This window comes from Odocoileus virginianus, chromosome 21 (genome assembly GCF_023699985.2).
Source record: "Odocoileus virginianus isolate 20LAN1187 ecotype Illinois chromosome 21, Ovbor_1.2, whole genome shotgun sequence".
NCBI lineage: Eukaryota > Metazoa > Chordata > Mammalia > Artiodactyla > Cervidae > Odocoileus > Odocoileus virginianus.
In genome coordinates, this window is record NC_069694.1 from 20350935 (window position 1) to 20374213 (window position 23279).

The following is a 23279-nucleotide window of genomic DNA, read 5'->3' on the forward strand; positions in this document are numbered from 1 at the left end:
CAAGTAAATTTGCTTTATGCAGGTACACAAAGACAAAATGCTTGAGTTTTGAAATGAGAATTCCATCAAACATGGCCATCTGTATACTAAGTGCTATGTATCCTCTGCTAGGCCTTTGTACAGGCTGCTCCACCTGCCTGTAACATTGTGTGCTGATCCTCATGATGCTTTTGCTCACAGTAGTTGCACAATAAATATTTGTGCAGTTCAGCTGACTAGTTTTCAAATAAGGACCCCAAATATGTCATAGCCTAAATGTCAAGAATGTGGGAGATTGCCCATCTTAGCAGATTCTTTGCAACATTGTGTTATCATTTTTTTAATCTTTGCTAAGTTTAAAAGAGATCCAGAGTTTTTTCCCTCACTGCAGTAGGGCTACACAGGATATCCATCTTCAGATGCCCAGCCCTGTGTTCCCATTAGGCTTATAGGTGAATGTGTGGACATGTGTGTTTAGGCATGCCTGTACAGAATACAGTATGAACTTTTTTTAATTGAATTAATGATATTGGTAAGAAATTTCTTTGTCTTGTGTCCTTCCCCAGTATTTCTTGAAATATCTTTTTTTCCAACGCTTTCTGCCTAAGTAGGCTTGGGGTTTTGTTGAGATCTATTCATTTTAACTCTCTTTCCCTCTCCCTCTTCTCTTTCTACCAATGGAAAATGCAGCTGTTGAGGATGACAATTGCCAAACAGAGGCTGGGAGACGAAGAAATCGGCGTGCGGCACTTTGCGGCCCATGAGCGTGAGGATTTGGTTCTGCAGCTGGAGAGAGCAAAGGAACAGGTTGTCGTCAGCATCTGTTCAGGGTGGGGGGTGGGGGTGGTGTTTGCACAGCTGGGCACAACACAAGGAAGAGTAGACTGTGCCCCGTTTCTCCAAGAGTGTGGGGTGCCTGGGATGTGGTCAGAGGAGGAAGAAGGATGCAGTTTGAATGCATTTACTCACTCCGTTCTCTGCTGAGTTCTCAAGCAAGCTCTTCTGTTTTTGGCTTCTAGCAGATCTGCTGTCTTACTTTGAGTGTCATTGTTCTGAACATAGCAAGAAACATCCCCCGTACCCAGGATAGACAGGGAGCGAACAAACGTGACAAACTGGCCTTAATTTGCAAGTTTCAGCTGAAATACTGAGCGATGCTTTTTAGTCTAAATCTCATCAGGTACCAAGCCCTCGTTAGGGAGCAGCTAAGAGAGCCTCGACTTTGTTTTTCTTCTCTTACCAAGTGATTTTGAAGAACAGAACAAGATTTCTGGGTCTAGAGTGGTTTGAAAAAGTATGTCGTTGTAAGTCACTGGCTGTTATTACCAGTGTCTGGATTTGCCCTCTCTGAGCCTCTGGCTTTAGGGCAGGCTGCAGCTGGTAAGCCAGAAGGTCTGTGGTTCCAAGCTGCCATGTCTGTCTCATCTTGGATACAGTAAGTGACTGGCTAGAAGTCATCTCCTTGTTTTTAGCTTTCATCATAGTCCAGTGTGTGGCACTTATAGTTTTATGGAAGGTGGCTGGCATTAATAAGCTCTCTAAAAGTCAGTCAGCAAAATAGAAGATTCCCTCTCTAACCCTAAAGCCAGTGCCTGCAGAACTCCTTAAGTAAGGGCACTTCCTTTGATTTCAGATTGAGTCTCTGGAGCATGACCTGCAGGCCTCTGTGGATGAGCTTCAGGATGTTAAAGAAGAGCGGTCTTCCTACCAGGACAAGGTCGAGAGGCTCAACCAGGAGCTGAACCACATCCTTAGCGGCCACGAGAACCGTATCATTGATGTGGATGCCTTGTGTATGGAGAACAGGCAAGTGCCCAGGCCCTGGCCTGTGGTCATAGGGTGCTGGCCCTCCACTTGCCTGAAGGCTGGCAGTTATTTGCAGCCCTATTTACATTTGACAAAATTGCCTTACAATGAAAGGAAAGTCCTAACTCTAAAGCAATGATATTAATGTCGCCCATTAGTTGTAAAAGTAAGAAAAGAACAACCAAATGCTTACAAGCTATATACGTACAGTCTTTCCCTGCCTTCTCCGGTTGGGTGAGAAGGGTAGGGAACAGTGAAAGCTGCTTGTTATTGCTATCAAGAAGACAGAAAAGAATAAGAAAATAAATTGAGGAATTCCCTTAGCTGTTTCTTTTCCTGGAGGCAAATTTCCGTGTGTGTATGGGACTAACTTAACAGCATGTCTGGTGTTGCCTCTTCCTGCTTTGCTTCCCAGTGGAATCACCTTAATGAGAATTATTTGAAAACTGTGCTGATAGCCCTTCGGGGATCTCTGCAGAGGGCTGTTCTGAAGTGAGGTTTAGGTGACCTGGGAATATTTGACCTTCACCGTATCCATTTAAGAAGAGGTCACCAAGATGCACTTTACCTCTTTTTTGGTGGTGGGAAGGCATTATATGTAAAAGGTGGTTCTTCAGGTGTCTGGTTTTCCTTTTTTCCCCTTATGTTTGAGTGTATGATTTTTATTTTGCTCCCAAACTCTTTCTAGTTGTATGTGTTCTTTTCCAGGTACCTTCAGGAGAGATTAAAGCAACTTCATGAAGAGGTCAACCTCTTAAAATCTAACATTGCCAAATACAAGGTAGAAAATTTGACAGTGACGGTGATGATTCACTATTGTACATCTAAATGTCATTCTATTTTAATTCTGTTTTATGTGCCAAAGATATTCTAGTGCTTGCCTGCCCTCCAGATAGTTCAAGAAGAGCTTAAACTGGGGAACCAGTGAGAATTAAGCCCCCAAACAGCAAACACAATAAAAACAGGTTTTGCAAGAGCTCCTTCTGTTACCTGAATAGGGCACACAGACCACCAGAATCTGGACGCAGCCACTTCACAGCCTCGGTCTACACTGACTTGGATTTCCTCTCCAGCTTTTCTGTACAGAAAGCTTTTCGTTGTTGTTGTTATCAGATGATCTTCGTCTCCTAATCATCCATGAGAAAATGATTTCTGAGTGATGAAGAAACAAAGATTGGGAAATCACAATCTAAATGATAATGTTCACGTCATACTGAAAGGATAGAATGTTTAAATTCTCCCCACTGTTATTTAGTCTAATTCCAGCGCCATTAGTTCGATAATATCTATTTCTGCAGATGTTAGTTGTGTTATAATTAGCAAAATCTCCTGGGTTTCTCTGCTTTGAAAATAGATTGACTTCTCTTCCTGAGGGTGAAGTTTTACAGCCGTCTAGATGCTGGGGAGAGCCATCTCATTTTCCTTACTTTTGACGTTTGCTTTTTTCTCGGAAGTCTCTATGCTGTCCTTCCTTTTCCATTCTGTGGGGGCCACGCTTGAGTTTATACCCGTCTATATATACACATAGCTCTTAACATTGTATAATTAATATATAATTTAAAAAACGTGTGTATGCATTCAGTTAACAACATTTATTCAGTTCTTCCACGAAAGTTAAACCCAGCCTCTATCTCATGTCTGTTTGGAAGGGGTTTCCATAACTAGTGACTTCACACATTAGACTGAGTTCTTGTTTCAGATTTGATTTAATTTAACGCATATGCAGTGAGTATCTTCTATATATAGGAGGATGTAATTGCTGTAATTATGCTGGGCACCAACTGAAAAAAAAAAAAAAAAACACAACTCTTTACCAGGTCCGTAAAAATCAGAACTCTTTGGCAGGGACTCTGAATTTTGAAAGTCAGGCCAGCATTTAGAGTTTGCAAAGAGTTCTTGTGTGCTGGAGGGGAGGATGCATCTACCAGAATTAGGTATTTTTCCTTTATTGGCTTTTCTGACAGAGGTTTTTGTTTTCTCCCAATGCTGCTTTAGAACGCTCTTGAGAGACGGAAAAACTCAAAAGGCCAGAGCAAATCCAGCAGCAGTGCTCTGACTGGGGTCCTGTCTGCAAAGCAAGGTAGGGGTCATTTTCTGGGAGGGACCATGAGTGATTACAGAATGCTGGTGCTGTGGGTCCACTTCTCCGTTGTGAATTAGGAGCCAAAGTGATCCTTAGAGCGTGCGTGCCGGCATCCTAAGTTACTTCAGTTGTGTCCAACTCTGTGCGACCCCATGGTCTATAGCCCGCCAGGCTCTCTCTGTCCATGTTGATTCTCCAGGTAAGAATACTGGAGTGGGTTGCCATGCCCTCCTTCAGGGGATCTCCCCAACCCAGAGCTCAAACCTGTGTCTCTTACATCTCTTGTATTGGCAGGTGGATTCTTTATCAAGCGCACCACTTGGGAAGCCCAATCCTTAGAGTGGTCACCCCCAAACCTCCCCCTGCATCAGCATTGCCTGGAGGGCTTATTAAAACACAGGTTACAGGGCCCCACCTGAGAGTTTCCAATTGAGTGGGCCTAGGGTAAGCCCAGAAAGTGTGCATTTCTCAAAAGTTGCCAGCTGATGCAATGCTGGTTTGGGTACCCTGCTGGGAAAGCTGCTGCATTAGAGGTTTCTCCAATAACTGAAGCCCATCTGCATCTGTTCATCTAACTGTACTCTCCTTTCTGGAATGTTTTCCCTTCTGTAATCACCAGGTCAGCATCCCCGAGTGTCTATTCCATCCTCATTGAGTTTCTCCTTTCCTTGGCCTCTGTGATCAGACTAGAAAAGTCTCCTAGCTACTGAAATCATTTTATCATGGCACGCATGCCTTTTTTCAAAGAAGTTTTTATTGATTGCAATCTTGTTCCTCCTTCTTGTCGATTCCGATGAAAAATAATGATCTTCCATGAACAGTCAGGGGAATAAATAGCAGAGCGCTTGCTTCTGACACTTAATATTTGGGGATTCAGTTTTAAACGTGAGCCTCAAGTGGACCGTGCTGGGCTGGCCTGTTTTGGGCTTGTTGGCAATGCAGACCAGCAAGGATCATGTGGTAGTCCTCATAAGAGCTATGGTCAATTAAAAAAAAAAAAAAGTGCTGAATTCAGCCTGCCTAATAATCAAGGCACTTTTCCAAGCAACCCCCTTTTTCCCCCCTCAACTAGAAAAGGACACCCTAGAACTATTTTTAAAAAGAAAACTACAGTACTACAGTACTCGATAGAAATGTGGAGTAGCCCATCTAAGAACAGCTGTGTATACCCTTGATAGCCAAACATCTCTGAATGTTGAGACCCAGTCCTGTCACTGTTGTGGGGAATGCCAGCCAAGCTCAAGCACCCTGGCAGAGCAGTCAGTCAGCCAAACCTTTCTAGAGAACCATTTGGCAATCTGTTACAAAAAGCCTTAAACCAATCCCCTTTGAGCCAATAAGAAATGATTACAGACATATGCAAGCACTTGGCTTCAAGAAAGTTCTTCTTAATTATAAGAAAAAAACATTGGAAACAATGTAAATGTCCAGCATAATTAAATAAATTACCAATCCCTGATAGCTCAGTTGGTAAAGAATCTGCCTGCAATGCAGGAGACCCCAGTTCAATTCCCCAGGGAAGATCCTCTGGAGCAGGCATAGGCTACCCACTGCAGTATTCTTGGGCTTCCTGGTGGCTCAGCTGGTAAAGAATCTGCCTGCAATCCGGGAGACCTGGGTTTGATCCCTGGGTTAGGAAGATCCCCTGGAGAAGGGAAAGGCTACCTACTCCAGTATTCTGGCCTGGAGAATTCCATGGACTGTATAGTCCACGGGGTTACAAAGAGTCGGACACGACTGAGCGACTTTCACTTTCACATGCATGGGCTACTAAGCAGCCATCACCTTTTTTTGGGAAGTCCCAAGCCATCACATTTTATATTTTAGTAGATATTCATGACGAGACATAAGGTTAAGTGAAGAAAAGCAGAGCTTTTTCCCATTTTTGAAGAGAAATGTGTGAACTTGTGTGTCTACATATAGGCATATAGGAAATGGTATTCAAAGATATATAATGAGAGATTTGTATTATTCCTTTTTTCTCCCTGTCTTGTAGGAATACAAGTGGTGGTTGTCTTTTGGGTTTATCTCGTACTTTTGAAAGACATGGAATACAAAATACATTTTGTATTCTAAATAATCTCTTACAGTATCTCACCACCCACTGAGGGTATCACCCCCGAGGACACCACCCACCAAGGGTACACCATAAGAAGCTATAATATAAACCAGGAGCTCAGGACTAGAGTTATTGTCATTTGCATGGCTGTGTGGCTCTCAGCTGGGTTTCCCTGGTGGCTCAGCTGGTAAAGAACCCACCTGCCAATGAAGGAGACACAAATGACACAGGTTCAATCCTTGGGTTGGGATGATTCCTTGGAGAAGGAAATGAAAACCCACTCCAGTATTCTTGCCTGGAGAATTCCATGGACAGAGGAGCCTGGTGGGCTATAGTCCATGGGGCCACAAAGAGTTGAACACAGCTGAGCACACATATGCACACAGCCCAGTTCTCAGCGTAATGCTAGGCATATAACAGGCAGATACTCAAGAAAGAGTGAAGGAGGGTGGCTGAATGAATAGACCTCAAAGAAGGTAACCTTTAGCTAATGGTTTTAATCCATCAGCACTTTGCTGTTTTGTCCGTGAAATGGGAATAAATAACATTTTCCAGGTTCTTTTTTAAATTTGAAGGCTCAAATGAATTAGTCAGTATGAGCATTTTGGAGTATAAAATACTAGACAAATGCAAAAGATTTTAACCTTTAAAAAAAATGTTGCAAAAGTCCACAAGGATGCCTCCTTTCTGTTTAACCCTCACACTGAATTTTATTTCATTTTACTTTTGGCACTTGAAGTGGATTCTTCAGTTACAACACAGTAGCATATAGAAGCCAGAAATTGATCCCAGTTTCGTTGTCCAGGAAGAAGTAACATTGGTTTGCATTTGATAATTCCAGAAGGATTTAAGACTGAGTTGTACATTTTATATCCCTCCTAGTTCAGGATCTGTTATCTGAGGATCACGGGTGCAGTCTCCCAGCTACTCCACAGTCCATTTCTGATCTGAAATCTCTGGCAACAGCCCTGTTGGAGACGATCCATGAGAAAAACATGGTCATCCAGCACCAGAGGCAAACCAACAAGTAGGTGGCCAGACCCTTGGGTGCAGGGTGGGCAGAATATCAGTGGGACGATGGCTGTCAGCAGGTAACCAGGTGGCAACTAGGTGGCCTGCAAGTCTGAAGGGAAGGAAAGGAGAACCCTTGAATCTAGAGGGAAATTTACCTGGACCAACAAGGAGAGAATACTGGCTATTCCTCACTGAATGCTTATTCTGAGCCACTCACCAAGCCATGCATATTGCCCAGCTGATTTTGATGGTATACATGCCTGGGGAACTTAACCTACTGTCCTCAAGTCTCCTCTAGGGGAGACACCTCCTCATGCCATTTTAACCTCATGGCACGGCTTTCTGGGGCTCTGAGAGTAGAAGCACCCAAGCATCAACTTACAAGCCTATGGGGCCTGGAACGGAGTCTCATGACATTTTTCCAGATCAACAACAACAAAAAAAGACGGTGAAAAGGAACAATAGCTAAAAGAGCATGTCTTCTTCTGTTACTATAAACATGTTAACTACATTAGACAAAATCAAGCAAGTTAAAGTGGCATGTAGAGATGACAGAAGCAAAATCGGAAGTGTTCAGAGAATGGTGCCTAAACCATAAATCAAAGCCACAAAGGTTGCAAATAGAGCCAGCTTCAAGGACCATCGCCTCATGCAGTCACACACAACCCAGTGCTCAGAAGGTCCCTGCACTTGGTCTAATTCTCTGTAGTCACTATCTTCAAATTCTTGATTGTTTTTTAACAAGAGGGCCCCGAGGTTTCATTTTGCACTGGGCCCTGCAAATTACATAGCTGGTCCTGCTTTTATGACCTACGCGTGGAAGCAAAATTTAAGTGTGCTGTGTAGGAGCAGCTTCCCAAAGCCTGGGCTTCCAGCAAGAACAGGGAGCAGTCAGGGAACTGGGGGCCTGGTGGGGTGGGGGTTTGCAAGGAGAGAGGCAACCATGAAATGATGGAGAGTATTGTAAAAACAAAATAGCAAAAAGAGAGGCCGGGAGTGAAGGGAAGATAGCGCAGGAGATTAAGATATATATAAAAGAAGGCGAAGAGCAGTGGAGGGAGTCTGGGCAATCTCAGAGGGATGACAAGGGTGATTTATTGACAGAAGAAGTTTTTTAAAATTCTTTTAAAAGCAATATTAACCAAGGACTGAAACAGCCAGATGCTAAAATGGAAATGCTCCTCAGGGGAGGACGAAGAAATGGGGATCTCCTCAAATAGGTACGAGGTCTGTTTTATTCCGCAACTGGTAGTGGTCCCAGGAGCCTTCTCTGTCCTCACCAGCTCCCTATGAAGCATCCACAGGGGCTCTTTCAAACCTCCTCGGGTCTTCTCAACCCTCATTTGTTCTCAGCAGGTAACCTCAGCTTCTCTTTTACTGAGAAATCAAAGCCTGCCTGTGAAGAGCCCGGAGGCTCACTGCTCCCCAGTGTCTTCCACCGTCTCCGTCTGGTCTCTGGGAAACACACTGACCCACCAACCTATTGATCCTCACCCTCCTCGCTCCTCTGGGGCCTGGCTCTCCTGTGACCTCCTCTTTCAACCTTTTCAGTTTCTGCCCCTCCTGCTGCTTATGCATCTTCACCCAGAAACTTCCCAGATCTTCTTAAACATCCGCCCCCAAAGGGTTCCCGTGAATTCCTTTCACCTCCAGTCTTTGTGAACAAGAGGCCACCTTTACTTCTTCATCAACCACCTCCCAAATGTGTGTTCTGGGGGGGGGGGCACCTATGGTAGAATTACTTGAAGGGGGTGATTGTTTAGAAATGCAGATTTGAGGGGGTTATGGAAGGAATGTCGGGATTCTGAATTTTAGCAGGTGCCCAGTGATGCCAGGGGCAGGCTTGAATACCTCCCAAGACCTCTTCTGAATTTTCCGTAGCAATCTTCCTGTGAGGGTCACCAGTACCCCCAAACCTCACTTTCTGAGTCTCTTTCTTCTATGATTGCTCTTCATCCCAATTCCCATCTTGAAAACCACCTTCTTGGATTCCTTCTGCTCTCTCTGCTGCCTCATTCCCTCTCCCTTCTCCTCTTCCCCTCCTTCCACCCCAGGCCTCTTCCTCCTCTTCTTGTCTTCTCTGATCTTCCATCCTCTTACCCCCGCTCAGAGGACCTGTCTTTGCTTCCTGTTCTCTGCAGACCCTTCTTAGAACTCTTGTCACCTTGCCGTCAAGAGCAAGACCCACATTTCCGGCTGCTCAGTACAGTTTCTCCTGAATTTCAGCTCCTCAGGTTCAATGAGTCTAGAGTCTGGAGCACCCATTCCTTAGTGTGTTTTAATATCCCTTAAAATGCTTGTGCCCTTTGACCCAAAGGGTCAGTTTCTAGAAATGTATCTGAAAGAAACAAATCAGAACGATGCTCTAAGATTTATCCATGAGGTGGTTCACTGTAGATTCATTTATAAGCGTGGAAACAACAACAAGAAAAAGAGTGGAAACAACCAGAATATTTTTAAATTGGAGAACGGTAGCATGTGTACGTGCTAAGTCGCTTCAGTCGTGTCCAACTTTTTGTGACCTTGTGGACCTTAACCCACCAGGCTCCTCTGTCCATGAAATTTTCCTGGCAAGGATAGTGGAGTGGACTGCCATGCCCTCCTCCAGGGGATCTTCCAGACCCAAGGATCGAAGCTGCATTTCCTGTGGCTCCTGCATGGCAGGTGAATTCTTTACTGCTGGGCCACTGGGGAAGTCCTGGAGAATGGTTATGATTATAGTAAATCCATAAGGCAGAATATTATGCAGCCCCTTAAAGTGTGACTTGAAGAATATTTAACATGTTCTGCCCACCATCCTAGTGCCTAGGTTTGATGAACTTCTACATCACTTGGGTTGCAGCTGTCCCAAGGCCAGAATGTTTGTCCATTTTGGTCACTGTTCTCTCCAGTACGTTGGACAGTGCTAGGCCCACAATGGTTGCTTGTAATTATTTGATGATGAATGGATGATTGACTGGTCTAACCCTTTATTCCTCTTCCCTTAATACTCATGTGGAAATGGGCATTAAGTTTTACGGTTTTCAGGCATATGTTCATTTACTCATTTACTCAGCATATATTTCCTGAATGCTTGCCAGGGCCCTTCTGTGTTCATCTCCTACCTGCTCCCTCTGCTTGCTCCCCACCAGACCATTCATTATCTTGTCCTTAGGAAGATCCTCCCATGAACCCTCTATCCTCAGACCCCCACCCACCTCCTCCGCTATTTACCTGGGCATGCTACCTGCCAACCTCGGTGCTGATCACAGTGCAAGCCTCCACCGAAAAGCCCCGCTGAGTCCCACCGCCTGCTAAACTCAGTGTTCCGAAGCTGCTGGCTGACACTCCCACCTCCTATGATGGACTGATTTCCTTATATATGCCCACCATACCCCACTGCAACCGCACACATCTCCAGGTTTCATGGACCCTCGCTTTCTATTGAGAAAGATAGACATTCTCATTTTGCAGGCTGTTTCTTTAATGCAGCTTTTTGTTTTTAACTGTTATGTAATCATTTTGAACCATCTGATTCAAATTTTAAAAGGTTAAACAACAATATATCTCCAAACCAATGTCTCTCAGCCACCCAATCCACCCTCCTGGAGGAAACCACTGTTCCTCATTTTTTATGTATCCTCTCCAAGGATACATATATAAGCAAATCTGTAATGCATTTATATAGACACACATCAATACTCATATATCTTATATACATATAGATTTTCTTTTTTCTTTCTCTCTTTTTATTTTTTTTGCAAATGGTAGCTAGTATTCATCAAAAAAAAGTTTTTTTCACTGTCTTCCACCTTGCTTTTTTCTCATAACAATAGGTCTTGAAGACTGCCTCATATCAGTACATTAAGTACCTAATGTGCCATTTTTAATACTTCGAGGGTCTTAAGTTTCATACTTTCAATAAATGTTTTATTTGGGGGTATGCGAAAAACAAATTATATAACAGATGGAGTGGGGGCTAAGAATAAAGTGTGAATTTGGTCTGCTTGCTCTTATCCCCCTTGATTTAGCCTTTTGTAACTAATTTTAACAATGGCTTTGTTGAGGTGGAGCATTAGAAGTAGGAATGAATGCCGGTGTTCTGTTCTGTAAGAGTGTGCGCCCCCTACTGGTTTTCCACTGCCTGGCACTTACCCCTTCTACCCCTTGCCCATCCCCATCCTCCTGTCCCTTAAGGCGAAGAAGGCCCAATGGGAGCCATCTTGACAAACTGATGAATAAACCTTGGACTTTATAATCTGAGAGCATATTCAATTAATAAGCATTTTGCTTGAGGTACTTGTTGCGAGTTTGCAGCTGTCCAGCTATTATAAAAGAAGGGATGGGGTTTGTGTGTCTTACAAACAGGTTAATGATGAAGAGGCAAATATTAAGAGCATGTCTCATGGAACACCACCTTCTGTTCTCCAGCCCTTCCCAACGAGCCCTCACTCCGCCAGGGGTGGGGTGCTGGCAGCAGTGGTTTAGACATGAGGTCATCCTGGCCTTTCACCACCCTATGTGCTTTGCCTAAAACTCTTGACTGCTCTCTCCCTTTCCTGGCCAATGGTAAGTAGCCTGGAAGTTCAAGATCTTGGAAGCAGCAGGAGCTATCCTGGATCAGAGCAAAGATTCAAAAGAAGATCTCCTGGGGTGAAGGTGGGGGGCAAGGTTACCTGCAGTTTGTGTGGGGCCATTGCCAGCTCTTTCTCTTTAAAGGATCAGGCTCCCCCTAAGAGCCCTCACTCAAGATTCCTGCTTCCCACATTGTCCAGAGAGAAAGGACAGAGGCAAAGTAGTCGCTAGTTCCTGAGTTAGTTTTGTCTTTTGCAGATTCCCTATGGGCTTCCCTGGTGGCTCAGAGATGGTAAAGAATCTGCCTACAATGCAGGAGACCTGGGTTCAATCCCTGGGTCGGGAAGATCCCCTGGAGAAGGGAATGGCTCCCCACTTCAGTATTCTTTCCTGAAGAATTCCATGGATAGAGGAGCCTGGCAGGCAACAGTCCATGGGGTCACAAAGAGTTGGACAAGACTAAGCAACTAACACACACATGGTGTTTTACTATCAGAAACCATTACTGAAAATCCTATCTAGAAGCCCAGTGTCTTGAAGTTTTTTCTAGACTACTAGGTAGACATATGCTAAAATTTTCGCTATTCTAAAACAAGCCACAGCTAAATAAAAACTTTATTTTAAACACCCCCCCACCCCCGCATCTTACAAAGAAAAAAATCCTCTCTCAAGCCTGTTTATGCCTCAAGCTACTGCCCTGACTGTCTCCTTGGATTCCCTGCTAAACTACTTGAAGAGTCATCTGTATTCACCACTTCAGCTTTCTCATAGGCTGCTTTTCCAGCCCTGTCGCTTGGACTCTGGACTTCACCCCTTCCTCTGTCTTGTAACAGCTCTCTCAAGGGTTGGGCACACCGTCTCAGTGGCCTTTTTCACCTGTGTGACCACCTTCTAGAATAAGATGATGCAGACTATGCTGCCTGACCTGGAACCCTCTCTCCCTTCCCCACGTGGCCCTGGTGCTTCTGTTTCCCTTTCCACCTGTGTTCCTCTGGTCCTTTCTCGCTTTACGCAGGTGGTGCTGTGGTCCCCAGTTCTTCTGACTTCTCCCTTCCTGTTGGAGAGTAGACCTGCCCCCAGCATACACTCTCATCCTTGCACTCCTGGATCTTCCTGTCTCCCCAAGATGTCCATCTGTCTCCTCAGGTGTCCCAAGATCACCTCCTCCTCTAACACTCTGTTCCTTTCGCTTCCTACATCCCCACTGGCTCTTGTGGGATATAGCTTCTCATCTTTGTTCCTTACAGCCTCAATAATTGTTGAATTGCTTGAACTTCACTGAACAGACCCTGTCTTTACTTCTACTGTCTCCATCTGTGTGTCCTGCCAGCTATGAAGACTCTGATAAGCCTCTCCTCTCCCTGGGCTGTGTCACATCACTTTCAGTGGACCACCTGCTGTATCTCTTCAGTGTGAAGCCAACTAGAAGACCGTCTGTCATTTGAAGCATCTTAGGTTATATTTTGCAGGTCCAGCTGTGGCTGTATCCATATTTCAGTTATGCATAGTTTTAAAGAGAACTTGCTTTAGGCCTGTGAATGCTGGTTTTCTAGTGTTATTAGGGTGTTATTGGTTAAGAACGTGCACTTGGAAGGCAAAGGTTAGTCTACGTGAGGCATAGGTTAAAAATCCATACTCGTCACCAGCTGAGTCCAGCATGTGGTTTCAGTTATGCTGACTAGTTTCTATGCCTCTGTTTTCTAATGGGAGCAGAGGGTGCTGGGTGAGAACGCTGGGGGTTGGGAAAACACAGATTTGAGATGAACTGTGTGTCTTTAGACAAACTGCTGAACCTCTCTGTTAGGGCCCACATGTATAAAAGGAGGATAAAAATACAGTCTACACTGCAGAGTTTCGTCAGTTCAGAGAAGAAAGTGTACTTTTGGTAGATGTTTGGCATGCACTCTGACTCAGACCTGGGATTCAGGAACGGTTAATTGCTGTTTGTGATAACCATAGAATAGTTGTTATTGTTACTGATGATGTTATTGTTGCCATTACTACTACTGCAACTTCTAGTGGGTCCATTGTACTACCTCCAGCCCTGCAGCAGATGCCTGTGTCAGGCTAAAGAAAAAAGCAGTCAGCACCGACAAACTAAGGCAAGATCCCTGAGAGTAGATTGTTCCAGACACCAGCAGATTCACATCAGCACATTTCTGGGAGACGTGGCTGCGTTATCCAAGAACATCAGAAAAAATACAACCAAATGTCTCTTCACCACGCCTTTGAGCATTGCCCTGACGGCATCTTTCATTGAACACAGAAGAGTTAAGCCTTATCTTTTGTTTCCAAGAAGCAGCCACGTACAGGTGATCTGATCATTCTAAGAAGCAGGCATCAGCTTGAACACCAATGTGATTGCATCTCAAACCCATCATCTGGTGAAAAGGGAGCTCGGATCAGAAGGTCTGAGCAAAATATTGAAAGCAAGATTACGAAGAAAAGTGTTTATTGAGGGGTCAGAGACATGAAAGCCGAATAGACCCAACAAATGGAGTGAAAATTGAAAGGAATTGATAAAGACTATGCAGAATTTAAGACTTAAGGAAAAGAAGAAAAGAAAAAAGCTCTAAGTACCTAGATGAACAAAACCACATAGAGTCACATCAAAGAGTTTTCTGTGAACTCAAAGGGAATGTTGATTAAGAGTCTGCAAGTCAATTCAGGTAAAATGAGGATGCATTTGAAGCAATATACATATATGCAGATATATACATATTCAGATCTTGGTATGTATGTGGGTGTGTGCATCTATGTCTGGAATGTAAAGAAGTATAGAAGAACAATTCTGGCATTCTGGTTTCTCCTGCTGAAAGAATTTGGAACATTGCTATTAAGGTGATTTCCACATCATTTTAGCACAGCAGTGCCAAGAAAATCCCCCAAAGATAAAGACTGGTTTTTCAATTTCCAAGCCAATGAAAAGTGAGTGAAGTTTCAGATGACTATCACATCATTTCCCAACTATATTTAATTTTGTGTAGAGTGAAGGAGGGGAAATATGTGGCCACATTTAGGTCTCTTCATGCATAGAGACAAAGTTTGGCTTCCAAGTAGACAGAGTAATCTGTTAAAATACACATTCAAGATCTTATACATCATAGTGAATCAGAATAGTCATCTTGGAAAGCAGTGTAATTATTTTAGTGATCCTATAATTTCTGAAAGTTTTTCAAATGCCTATTTTTAAATTCCACAGATCATTACAAGCTATGAAAAAAAGGATTTATTTAATGAAATATATTTATTGAGCACCTACTATCTCCAGGTATTATGCTAGATATCAAGGATATGGCCATTTGTAAGCCATAGGTTAGGTCTAAGAAGGTGGATATTATCTTATTGACTCGAAGTAACATCACCAAGCATGTTCTTTCATCTTATTTGTTAGACTTGGTTACTTCTAAAACTCAGATCCACCCTCAAACAGTCAAGTTGTGATACTTGTAAGGGTATTCACAACTAAGTGTCATCTTTAGCCACGAGGAATTCCCAAACAGAAATGATGTAAGATGCCTGGGTAATGGTAGAATGATTCTTTGGCTTCCCAGCTACCTTTGTGGGAGAAGATTCACGTGAATGGCAACACTTTAGTAAGGTTTAAATCATTTTAAATCATTCACTTTATATTTTCATATGTACTTTCAGTAGAGTCTGTGTATGTTTAGCATGTGGGTGTGTGCTCACACACGCACACACACACTGTTTTTAGCATGTGTCTTAAGTCTCAAAACATTTTCTCTCTACTAGGGCATCACCAGCCTTCCCAGATAGCCTGCTCACAGCCCTGAGAGCTAATGAGACAGATGCTCATTGATCTGTCATTTGCCATTTTTCTCCCCTTTTCCAGAATCCTAGGGAATCGGGTGGCTGAACTGGAGAAAAAATTAAGAACTCTGGAAGTTTCTGGTTTGTGGAGTCTCCCAGGTAAGCAGAACTTTATAAAAATTTCTTTTTCTGAAAATTTGCAGAGCAGACTTTACCTTTTTAATGTTCTTTTATTTGAAGATTATTGCTGAGACGTGTACAAGTGTTTGAAATTAAAAGCCATCATTTTGGAGCAAATCGGAAAAAAACTAATAAATATACAAAGTGAACTATGAAGTTTGCTAATCTAAATTCTGAAATTGTCATTGTATATGTCTGTGTGTGTTATTTTTAACTTTTGTGAGTATGGTAAATTGCTTCATTTTTTCCCTGTAGGTGTCTTATAGAGATGTGTTCAGTTTAATCATCACCCCTAAAAAGGAATATAAGGACTCACAAAAATTTATTCTATTTAATCATTCATTCTAAAAATGAATGTACAAACTTACAAAGACATGTTCAATTTGATCATCAGTCTCAAAATTGAATATAAGACCCAACAATTGTTCTAACCCAAATGCGCTTTACAACCTTCTTCCCTCTTCCCTCATTCCATTTGCTACAAAGCTTGAAAATAAAAATTTCTGCTGTAGATTTTTTTTCCCCGCAGTGGTGCAGGGTGTGAAGAAACTTGATGTTTCACATTAATTAGCTATATTTATCCCGTTTGTCTTGGTAAAATACCCCCCTTCATGAGACCCCCATCAGCTTTCTTCTTTCTCTCTACATTCTCCAGAAACTTGTATTTATCATTTTCTACCACCTCCTCTTTCCCTGGAAGCAACTTTGTACATATATTTTTAGTTACTTAACCTTTCTGCACAAACCCTTCTCTACCCTTGAATCATATCCGTTGCTTCCTTATAATGTATGAGAAATGAACATTGCCACAGGGACATGGACAAAACCACATGTTTTCTTAATGTAAATCTGAATAGCTGCCTCAGGTTGTCTGGAAGTGTATTTCATAAATTGCAATTTTTAGTAGGGATTCCTTGAACTTGATGTCAGAAGACCTAACAGACCTAATTAGTGCCAAGTGCCATCCTGGGGATTTGAATGATCCATTTTGCACAAGAATCTTTTGATGCAGTTAAAACCTTATCTCCTTTGAAGGCCTTTCTTTTATTGCATTGAATTTCAACACAGTCAGGCAAATTTATCGTTTATTTGTGCAGTCGGATTGCTATTTCTGTGCATGTTCTAGCATTTGGATTTTTTTTTTTCTCTCCAAATGACTTAGTGAGATTTCACAATGTTTTATTTCTACAACTTATGTAAAAAGATGGAAGTCGAATAAATGAAAGAATGCGGAGAATTTCCTATCTCTGCTGTTGTTTGGTCTAGGTTAGAATGGCTATTATGCAATAACAATTGTTTCTTTCCTTTTTTTTTTTTTTTTTTCTGCTGCTGCCTGAAGGCCTGAGCTACAATGTTTCCATAGGATTTGGGAGTATGTTCTTTTTGAAATATCTGTGTTTGTGGTTAATAGCAGTGCATTAATATCATCTCTGCATGTAAATAAATAGAAATGCATTCTCTTTGTATCCTTGCACTTTTCTGATTAGAATAGTCAATTGAAATAGAGAATTCAATTAGCACAAAGCAAATATTAAATGGTAGCATTTGCTTGGAGGGCAGCGACTGAATGAATTTTATGCCCCAGCCTATTTGTTCTAATCTCTGGCCTCCACATGGGTACAAAGTGGGAGGATCGAAAAAAAGAATGGCAATTCCCCTGATCTGAGACCGTTTATGTGACTGTGATAGCATTGCCCTGATGCAGTAATAAAGGATGTTACAACGAGGCATCACCCCAGGATCATTTTCAAACCATGGTCGGGGGAGAGGGGCCTCTTTCTGTGCAAATTAGACCAGTTCCTTCTATTTGCTCATCGTTGTATGGTCTCCATTTAAGCTCTAATAGCTGAGCGAGAGGAAGTATGTTATATTTTTTCTTCTCCTCTTCCTCTTCTTCCTTCCTCCTCTTATTTCCTCCACTTCCTTTTTCTCTTCTTCCACTTTTCTCTTCTTTCTCTTCCTCTTTCGCTAAGTAAGGGAATATTTACTATTTTAGCCAAGTAGAGGGGATTGAGACCCAGTGGTTTCAGAGAATTGCTAGCTCTCAGTTATTTGGCAGTCTTGAAAGGATCTGTGTTTCCTCTAACAGATCAGTCCATAACATGTTGATACTTTCTGAGTATCAACTTTGTGAATTCAGTCCTGTACCAGGCGGTCTAGACATGCCCTTTGCCCCCTCCAAGAATCAACAGTCCCACTGCTGCTGCTGCTGAGTCGCTTCAGTCGTGGTCCAACTCTGTGCGACCCCATAGACAGCAGCCCACCAGGCTCCGCCGTCCCTGGGATTCTCCAGGCAAGAATACTGGAGTGGGTTGCCATTCCCTTCTCCAATGCATACATGCATGCTAAGTCGCTTCAGTCATGTCCGACTCTGTGCAACCCTATGGACAGCAGCCCACCAGGCTCCGCTGTCCACAGGATTCTCTAGGCAAGAGTGCTGGAGTGGGTAGGAAAGTGTGATGAATATGTATCATGCAGTGAAAGGAAAACACAAAATTATACATAAGTGTCAATGAAGCAATAAAGATGATAATGTATGAGGGAATAATGTGACAAGTCATTGAATGCTGGACCTGGAATGACAGTTGAGAGCAAAAAGTTCAAGGATGACAAATACTTGGTATATATTACACAGCATCATTTCCGTGCCAGTGGCAGACATGGCTAATCAATCACATCGCCCTTCCTTGCTAATCTCACATGTGGCCCTCAAAACGGTCTTTCACATTGGCTTTCCAGGAAGCTACCTCCTGGTCAGAGTTGACATGTGAGAGAAAACCTTCTTCCCTTTCATGAACTAGTCTGATCCCCTCATTTTAAGGAAACAGAAATTTCCATAAGGAAACAGAAATTCAAGAAGTTGGGTGATACTGTTATAGCCATGCTTTCCGGGAAACAAACTCACTCAGAAGGACAATACACATAGTGGAGTGCAGTTTATTACACCGGCGGGCCCAAGGCAGAGTCTCCTCTTAGCCAAGGACCCCAACAGGCATTTGTGAAAATCTTTTATACCCCATGTGTACGTGTCCAAACCCACCACCCCAATTTCCTTGAGACTTACATAAACAAAGGAAGGGTAAATATAACTACAATAACCCCATCATTCACGTGTTATGTGTTCAAACAGTCAATAATCAATAAGCCCGCAGTTACATTCCAAACCGTTAATAATCAATAAGCCTGTGGTCACGTTCCAACCAGTTAATAATCGATAAGCCTGTGATTACATCCTGATAGATACAGAAAAAGTTTATGACCTGTCCGGAGACAGGGGTGATTATGGTATGTTTCCTCTTAGGCAATGAGTAACCTGGATGTGATCTTCAAGATTCCCCTGTCCGGAGGGGGTCTAATCCTTCCATTGTCGTTCCCACAGGCACTAAGCAGAGAGTTCAGAGTCCACTGGAGAGGCAGCCGAGCATGATCAGCACAGATAGGCCCGAGATGGAGTCCTGGCCCTATGAATTCCTTCTTCAATACCTAAGGCCACAGAGGCTGAACTCAGGTGTTCAGATCTTCATTTCAGTGCTCCATCTGCACAGGGAAAGTATAGTTCAGGAAAGAGACACAGAAGGTAGGGGCTGGCCGGTGGGAGAGTGAGGGAGGGTGGGGAATGTAGATCAGATCAGCAGGGCACTGGTTCTCAAAGCAAGCTGAGCTGGAGAAGAAACATTCAGAAGCCGAAACAGTCTCTCCCAAGACTCTAAAGGATGGTGGTGAAGAAGGCCACCTCTCATGACTCTAAGGCAGAATTTCTCTTGGCCTTGGAGCATGCTCTGATTTCTCTTTGACTCTCTTCTCCCTCCCTCCTCACTCTCTCAGCCAACAATATACAGCTCTTGGTGGGGTTGGATAGAGTTGGGGCAAATGTGTGATCTTGCCGGGAAGCAGGCAAGTCTGACAGATGTCACAGCCTGTGTGGAGAAATCATCTGGAAAGCAGTGAATACTCCAGACTGCTTAACAGGTCCCTGAGAGGTGGGGGAGATGCAGGGCTCTGTAGAGAAAGCCAGAGGGTGAGCTGGTGGACCTTGCTCCTCAGGACGGAATAACCCTCCACTCTCCCCAGCCCCCTATCTGTCAGCCGCCTCTCCCAGTGGTTTGCTGGCGTCTGCAGGTGAGAATGATGCTTGGAGGGGGCGGGGGGCAGGCGCTGAGAGAAGGTTTCCTGGATGTGCTCACGCTCTGAAAAGAAACACTGAAAACCAGAAAAAAAAAAGTCTGGCAAGAGCAGAGCCTGGCTCTTTGAGCTTTTTATTTGAATTCTCTATTTTCCACTCTCAATATCAGTCTGAGGAGGAAAATGTGCATTCTGAAAGTAACTGGCACATTTTGGAGAAAGGAAGGAGTGCTGTTATGTTATAGGGAATCAGGGGGGCTTCTGGAAACTCAAACACCAGTTGAACAGAAGGGCCTGTGTGACCTGTGTTGATTGTGGTTTGAATTTAGTTCGTAGATAGTGCACACCCCATCCCCCAGTCCCAAGGACCGAAATGGGGCTAGGAGACAGCAGACCATCAGATTAGAGTTCAATATAGTCAATACAGAGAGAGTCTGGGCTTAGAAACAACAGACCCGAGAGCCTTCTAAGGAGGGTCTTTGAAAATGTTTTGCAAAAACCAAATCTTGACATTTTAGCATCAGATAAGGAAGTAATCTTTGCAGGTGGGGATTTCGGAAGGTGTTTATCTTCTCCTCCAACCCCTACTTGCTTAGATATGGATTAATTTATGGACAAATGGTGGTTTCTCTTTCCCTCGTCTGCATGCCTGTTGCTCAGATTCTTGCAGAAGTTCAGAGCTTCCCAGGTGGCTCAGTGGTAACGAATCTACCTGCCAATACAGGAGATGCGAGAGATGCAGGTTTGATTCCTGGGCTGAGAAGATCCCTTGCAGGAGGCATGGCAGCTCACTCCAGTATTCTTGCCTGGAGAACTCCATGGACCGAAAAGCCTGGTAGGCTACAGTCTGTGGGGTCACAAAGAGTCAGACATGACTGAGCACACCTACACACACACCCCCCAGCATTTCTGAGGAGCCGTTGTGGAGTGGATAATTCACTGTGATTGAAGAGGGCCAGGGAGTCATTCCTCACAATAGGAAGGCTCGAGACTCTCCCTCCTACTGCCTTCACTCATTCGGCTGCAGCCAGCCCCCAGCTCCGCCCACATTCTGATTCCTCGACCACAGGACAGAGTGGACTTGGAAGGCTTGTTGGGGCAGAGGATAGAGTGTGCTTCTGCTGCCCGCGTGTCTGCTGGGAAGATGGAACAGGAATTGCACTTCTGCCCCTAGCTTAGGACAGCGACTGTTGCCTTGTTGAAGAGAAACGGAAGGAGCCCACCTGAGACATCTGGTGTGGCTTCGTAACAACCATTATTTCCACATGGCGTTTCCGGATTGTATGTGCAACACAAGTGGAGACCTGACTGGATCGACTTGGGCCTGTTGTTGTTCAGTTGCTCAGTTGTGTCTGACTCTTTGCACCCCTATGGATTGCAGCACGCCAGGCTTCCCTGTCTGTCACCAGCTCGTGGAGCTGACTCAAACTCAAGTGCATCGAGTCAGTGATGCCATCTCATCCTCCGTCATCCCCTTCTCCTCCTGCCTTCAATCTTTCCCAGCATCAGGGTCTTTTCCAGTGAGTCAGTTCTTCATATCAGGTGGCCAAAGTATTGGAGTTTCAGTTTCAGCATCAGTCCTTCCAATGAATATTCAGGATTGATTTCCTTTAGGGTGAACTGGTTGGATCTCCTTGCAGTCCAAGGGACTCTCAAGTGTCTTCTCCAACACCAAAAGCATCAATTCTTTGCCACTCAGCTTTCTTTATAGTCCAACTCCACATCCCTACATGACTACTGGAAAAACCATACCTTTGACTGGACGGACCTTTATTAGCAAAATGATGTCTGTGCTTTTTAATACACTCTCTAGGTTTGTCATAGCTTCATCCTGAGAGCCTCTTAAAATATCCAGAGCTTCAGTTCAGTGGTTCTCCTTGGGAAACCTCTCCAGATTGTGGTCCTAAAGATTCTGGATTTCTTTCAACTTGAGACAATATCTGTACTTGTGGAGAACTTCAGGGTCAGTTCCTATCAGATTTCTCTTCTTCTGGGATGACCCTCATGAAGCAGAAACCTGAGAGTGATGGCTGCTAATAACAAGCTCCATCTGCCTGAGGCAGCTGCAGGCATCCATACCCACCAATTAAACATCAGGATTCCTAAGAATGCATCAACCATTTATTCACAGTTATCAGCTGTAAACTCTCTACTAGTCTTGGAAATCAAGTTAATAAGATTACATGCATGGCCAACAGGGAGGGTGGTATTATAAACAAGTTAAGGGCTTGGTATTATAAACAAGGTACAGGCCAAGGTTTACCTCATTCTCCAAGGCAGTGGACATCTTGACCCAAATACCATTCTGTGCTCCACCAAACCTGAGTAGAATCATAGAAATTTAGAGCCTCTGATTTGAGCCCCAGAGACATTCAGTGACTTGGCTTCAGATAAGGTTTCATTCAAAGTCAGACAGCTGAGGCTGGAGCATGGGCTGGGCCATGGCCCTGGGGTTCACTGTTGGCATGGTGGTACCCACCAAGAGAATCTTCAGGGTTCATGGGCAGGAGCTGGAGATCAAATCCTCCCTCACCTGACCATGGGGCAGCATCACCTTCTGTGCACGTGTTTTGTGTCCATGTGTCTATGCTCATCAAGCTCACATTTCAAAGCCACACCTCCCTGCTCCTCGCCTTCATACCTTGCCATGGCCTCAAAAATAGAGTTGTAATGGTTTCCCTTTCCTCTTCCTCTTCATCTCAGGCTTTCTCTGCCCACTTAGGGAGCTCATATGAATTGATAAAAGGGTTTGGCTGGGATGTGTCTTTATATCCTAAATAGAGTCTAGCTGTGATCATTTGGGGAACCTTATACTACCTGCCTTATGACATACTTATGATTCAGTTTAAATGACCAGATCTAATTAAATCAGACCCAGTGTGTATGGCAGTTCTACCCATACCATAAAACAGTCATTTCAATATGTGAAATTCCTTGAGTGCTGACAAAATGCCTCAGTGTTTTCCGTGCATCAGTTCATTTTATCACCACCACCCCCTGAGATGGCTTCCTCACTTTACAGATGAGGGCTCTGAGGCTCAGAGAGGCTCAGTGACGTGTCCGAGGTCACCCAGCTAGCAAGTGATGGGCTCCAGGACATAAGCACTACAGCAGGGCTCCAGAGCCTGCACTCAGAGCGCGCTACTGCTCTTGTTAGTATTGCTTTGTCTCACCCGGATGAAAGCCGTTCCGTTTCTGACAGACACAGCATGCTACTCTTTAACAGTGGCATTTGTGGGCATCTGTGTTCTGAGCAGACTTCAGAACTCATAGGCAGCTGGCCCTGGACCCCTCTGCCCTGCCTTCACTGTGGAGAGGGTAGGTTGCCCCTTCTCCACCATGGCACTGTCTATGATTGAAGAAGGGGCGTCCCTTGGGTGGGCTGAGTGTGGTCACCACTCCATTGGTGACATAATATGTCCATTTTCCTCTTTTCTGTGACAGGGGGCAAAGACACCATACTGTTCAGTGACCCCGCTCTTCCCACTATGCAGAGGTCAAGATCCCCACTGCTCAAGTTCGTGGAGCAGCCCGCTGAAAACAAAGCAAGTCCCAAGGATGGTAAGCAAGCCCTTGATTTCTTGGCTGTTTCCTGGCCTGTGCCTGGTGCAGGGGATTAGTGGACACCAGTCCTTCACCTTTCTGCAGCATCTGCAGCACTTTTGGGTCATCCCTCGTGCTTCCCCTTATTTGGAGCTTCCAGCAGGAGAA

The 23279-nt window shown here is 44.1% G+C and overlaps 1 protein-coding gene across 5 annotated transcripts in view; it reads left to right on the forward strand.

Moving 5' to 3' along the window:
- CCDC149 (coiled-coil domain containing 149) overlaps positions 1 to 23279 on the forward strand; it is a 118407-nt gene that overhangs the window by 85119 nt on the left and 10009 nt on the right. For 3 of the 5 annotated variants that reach the window (XM_020897594.2, XM_020897595.2, XM_020897599.2), the window contains 8 exons: positions 670 to 786; positions 1613 to 1785; positions 2494 to 2566; positions 3781 to 3865; positions 6810 to 6954; positions 15349 to 15425; positions 18826 to 19023; positions 23013 to 23129. In XM_020897594.2, the coding sequence (XP_020753253.2) occupies positions 670 to 786; positions 1613 to 1785; positions 2494 to 2566; positions 3781 to 3865; positions 6810 to 6954; positions 15349 to 15425; positions 18826 to 19023; positions 23013 to 23129 (985 nt within the window). Of the gene's footprint in view, positions 1 to 669; positions 787 to 1612; positions 1786 to 2493; positions 2567 to 3780; positions 3866 to 6809; positions 6955 to 15348; positions 15426 to 16785; positions 16819 to 18825; positions 19024 to 23012; positions 23130 to 23279 lie in introns of all 5 variants that reach the window. The other 2 variants (XM_020897596.2, XM_020897597.2) reach the window with 2 other exon arrangements.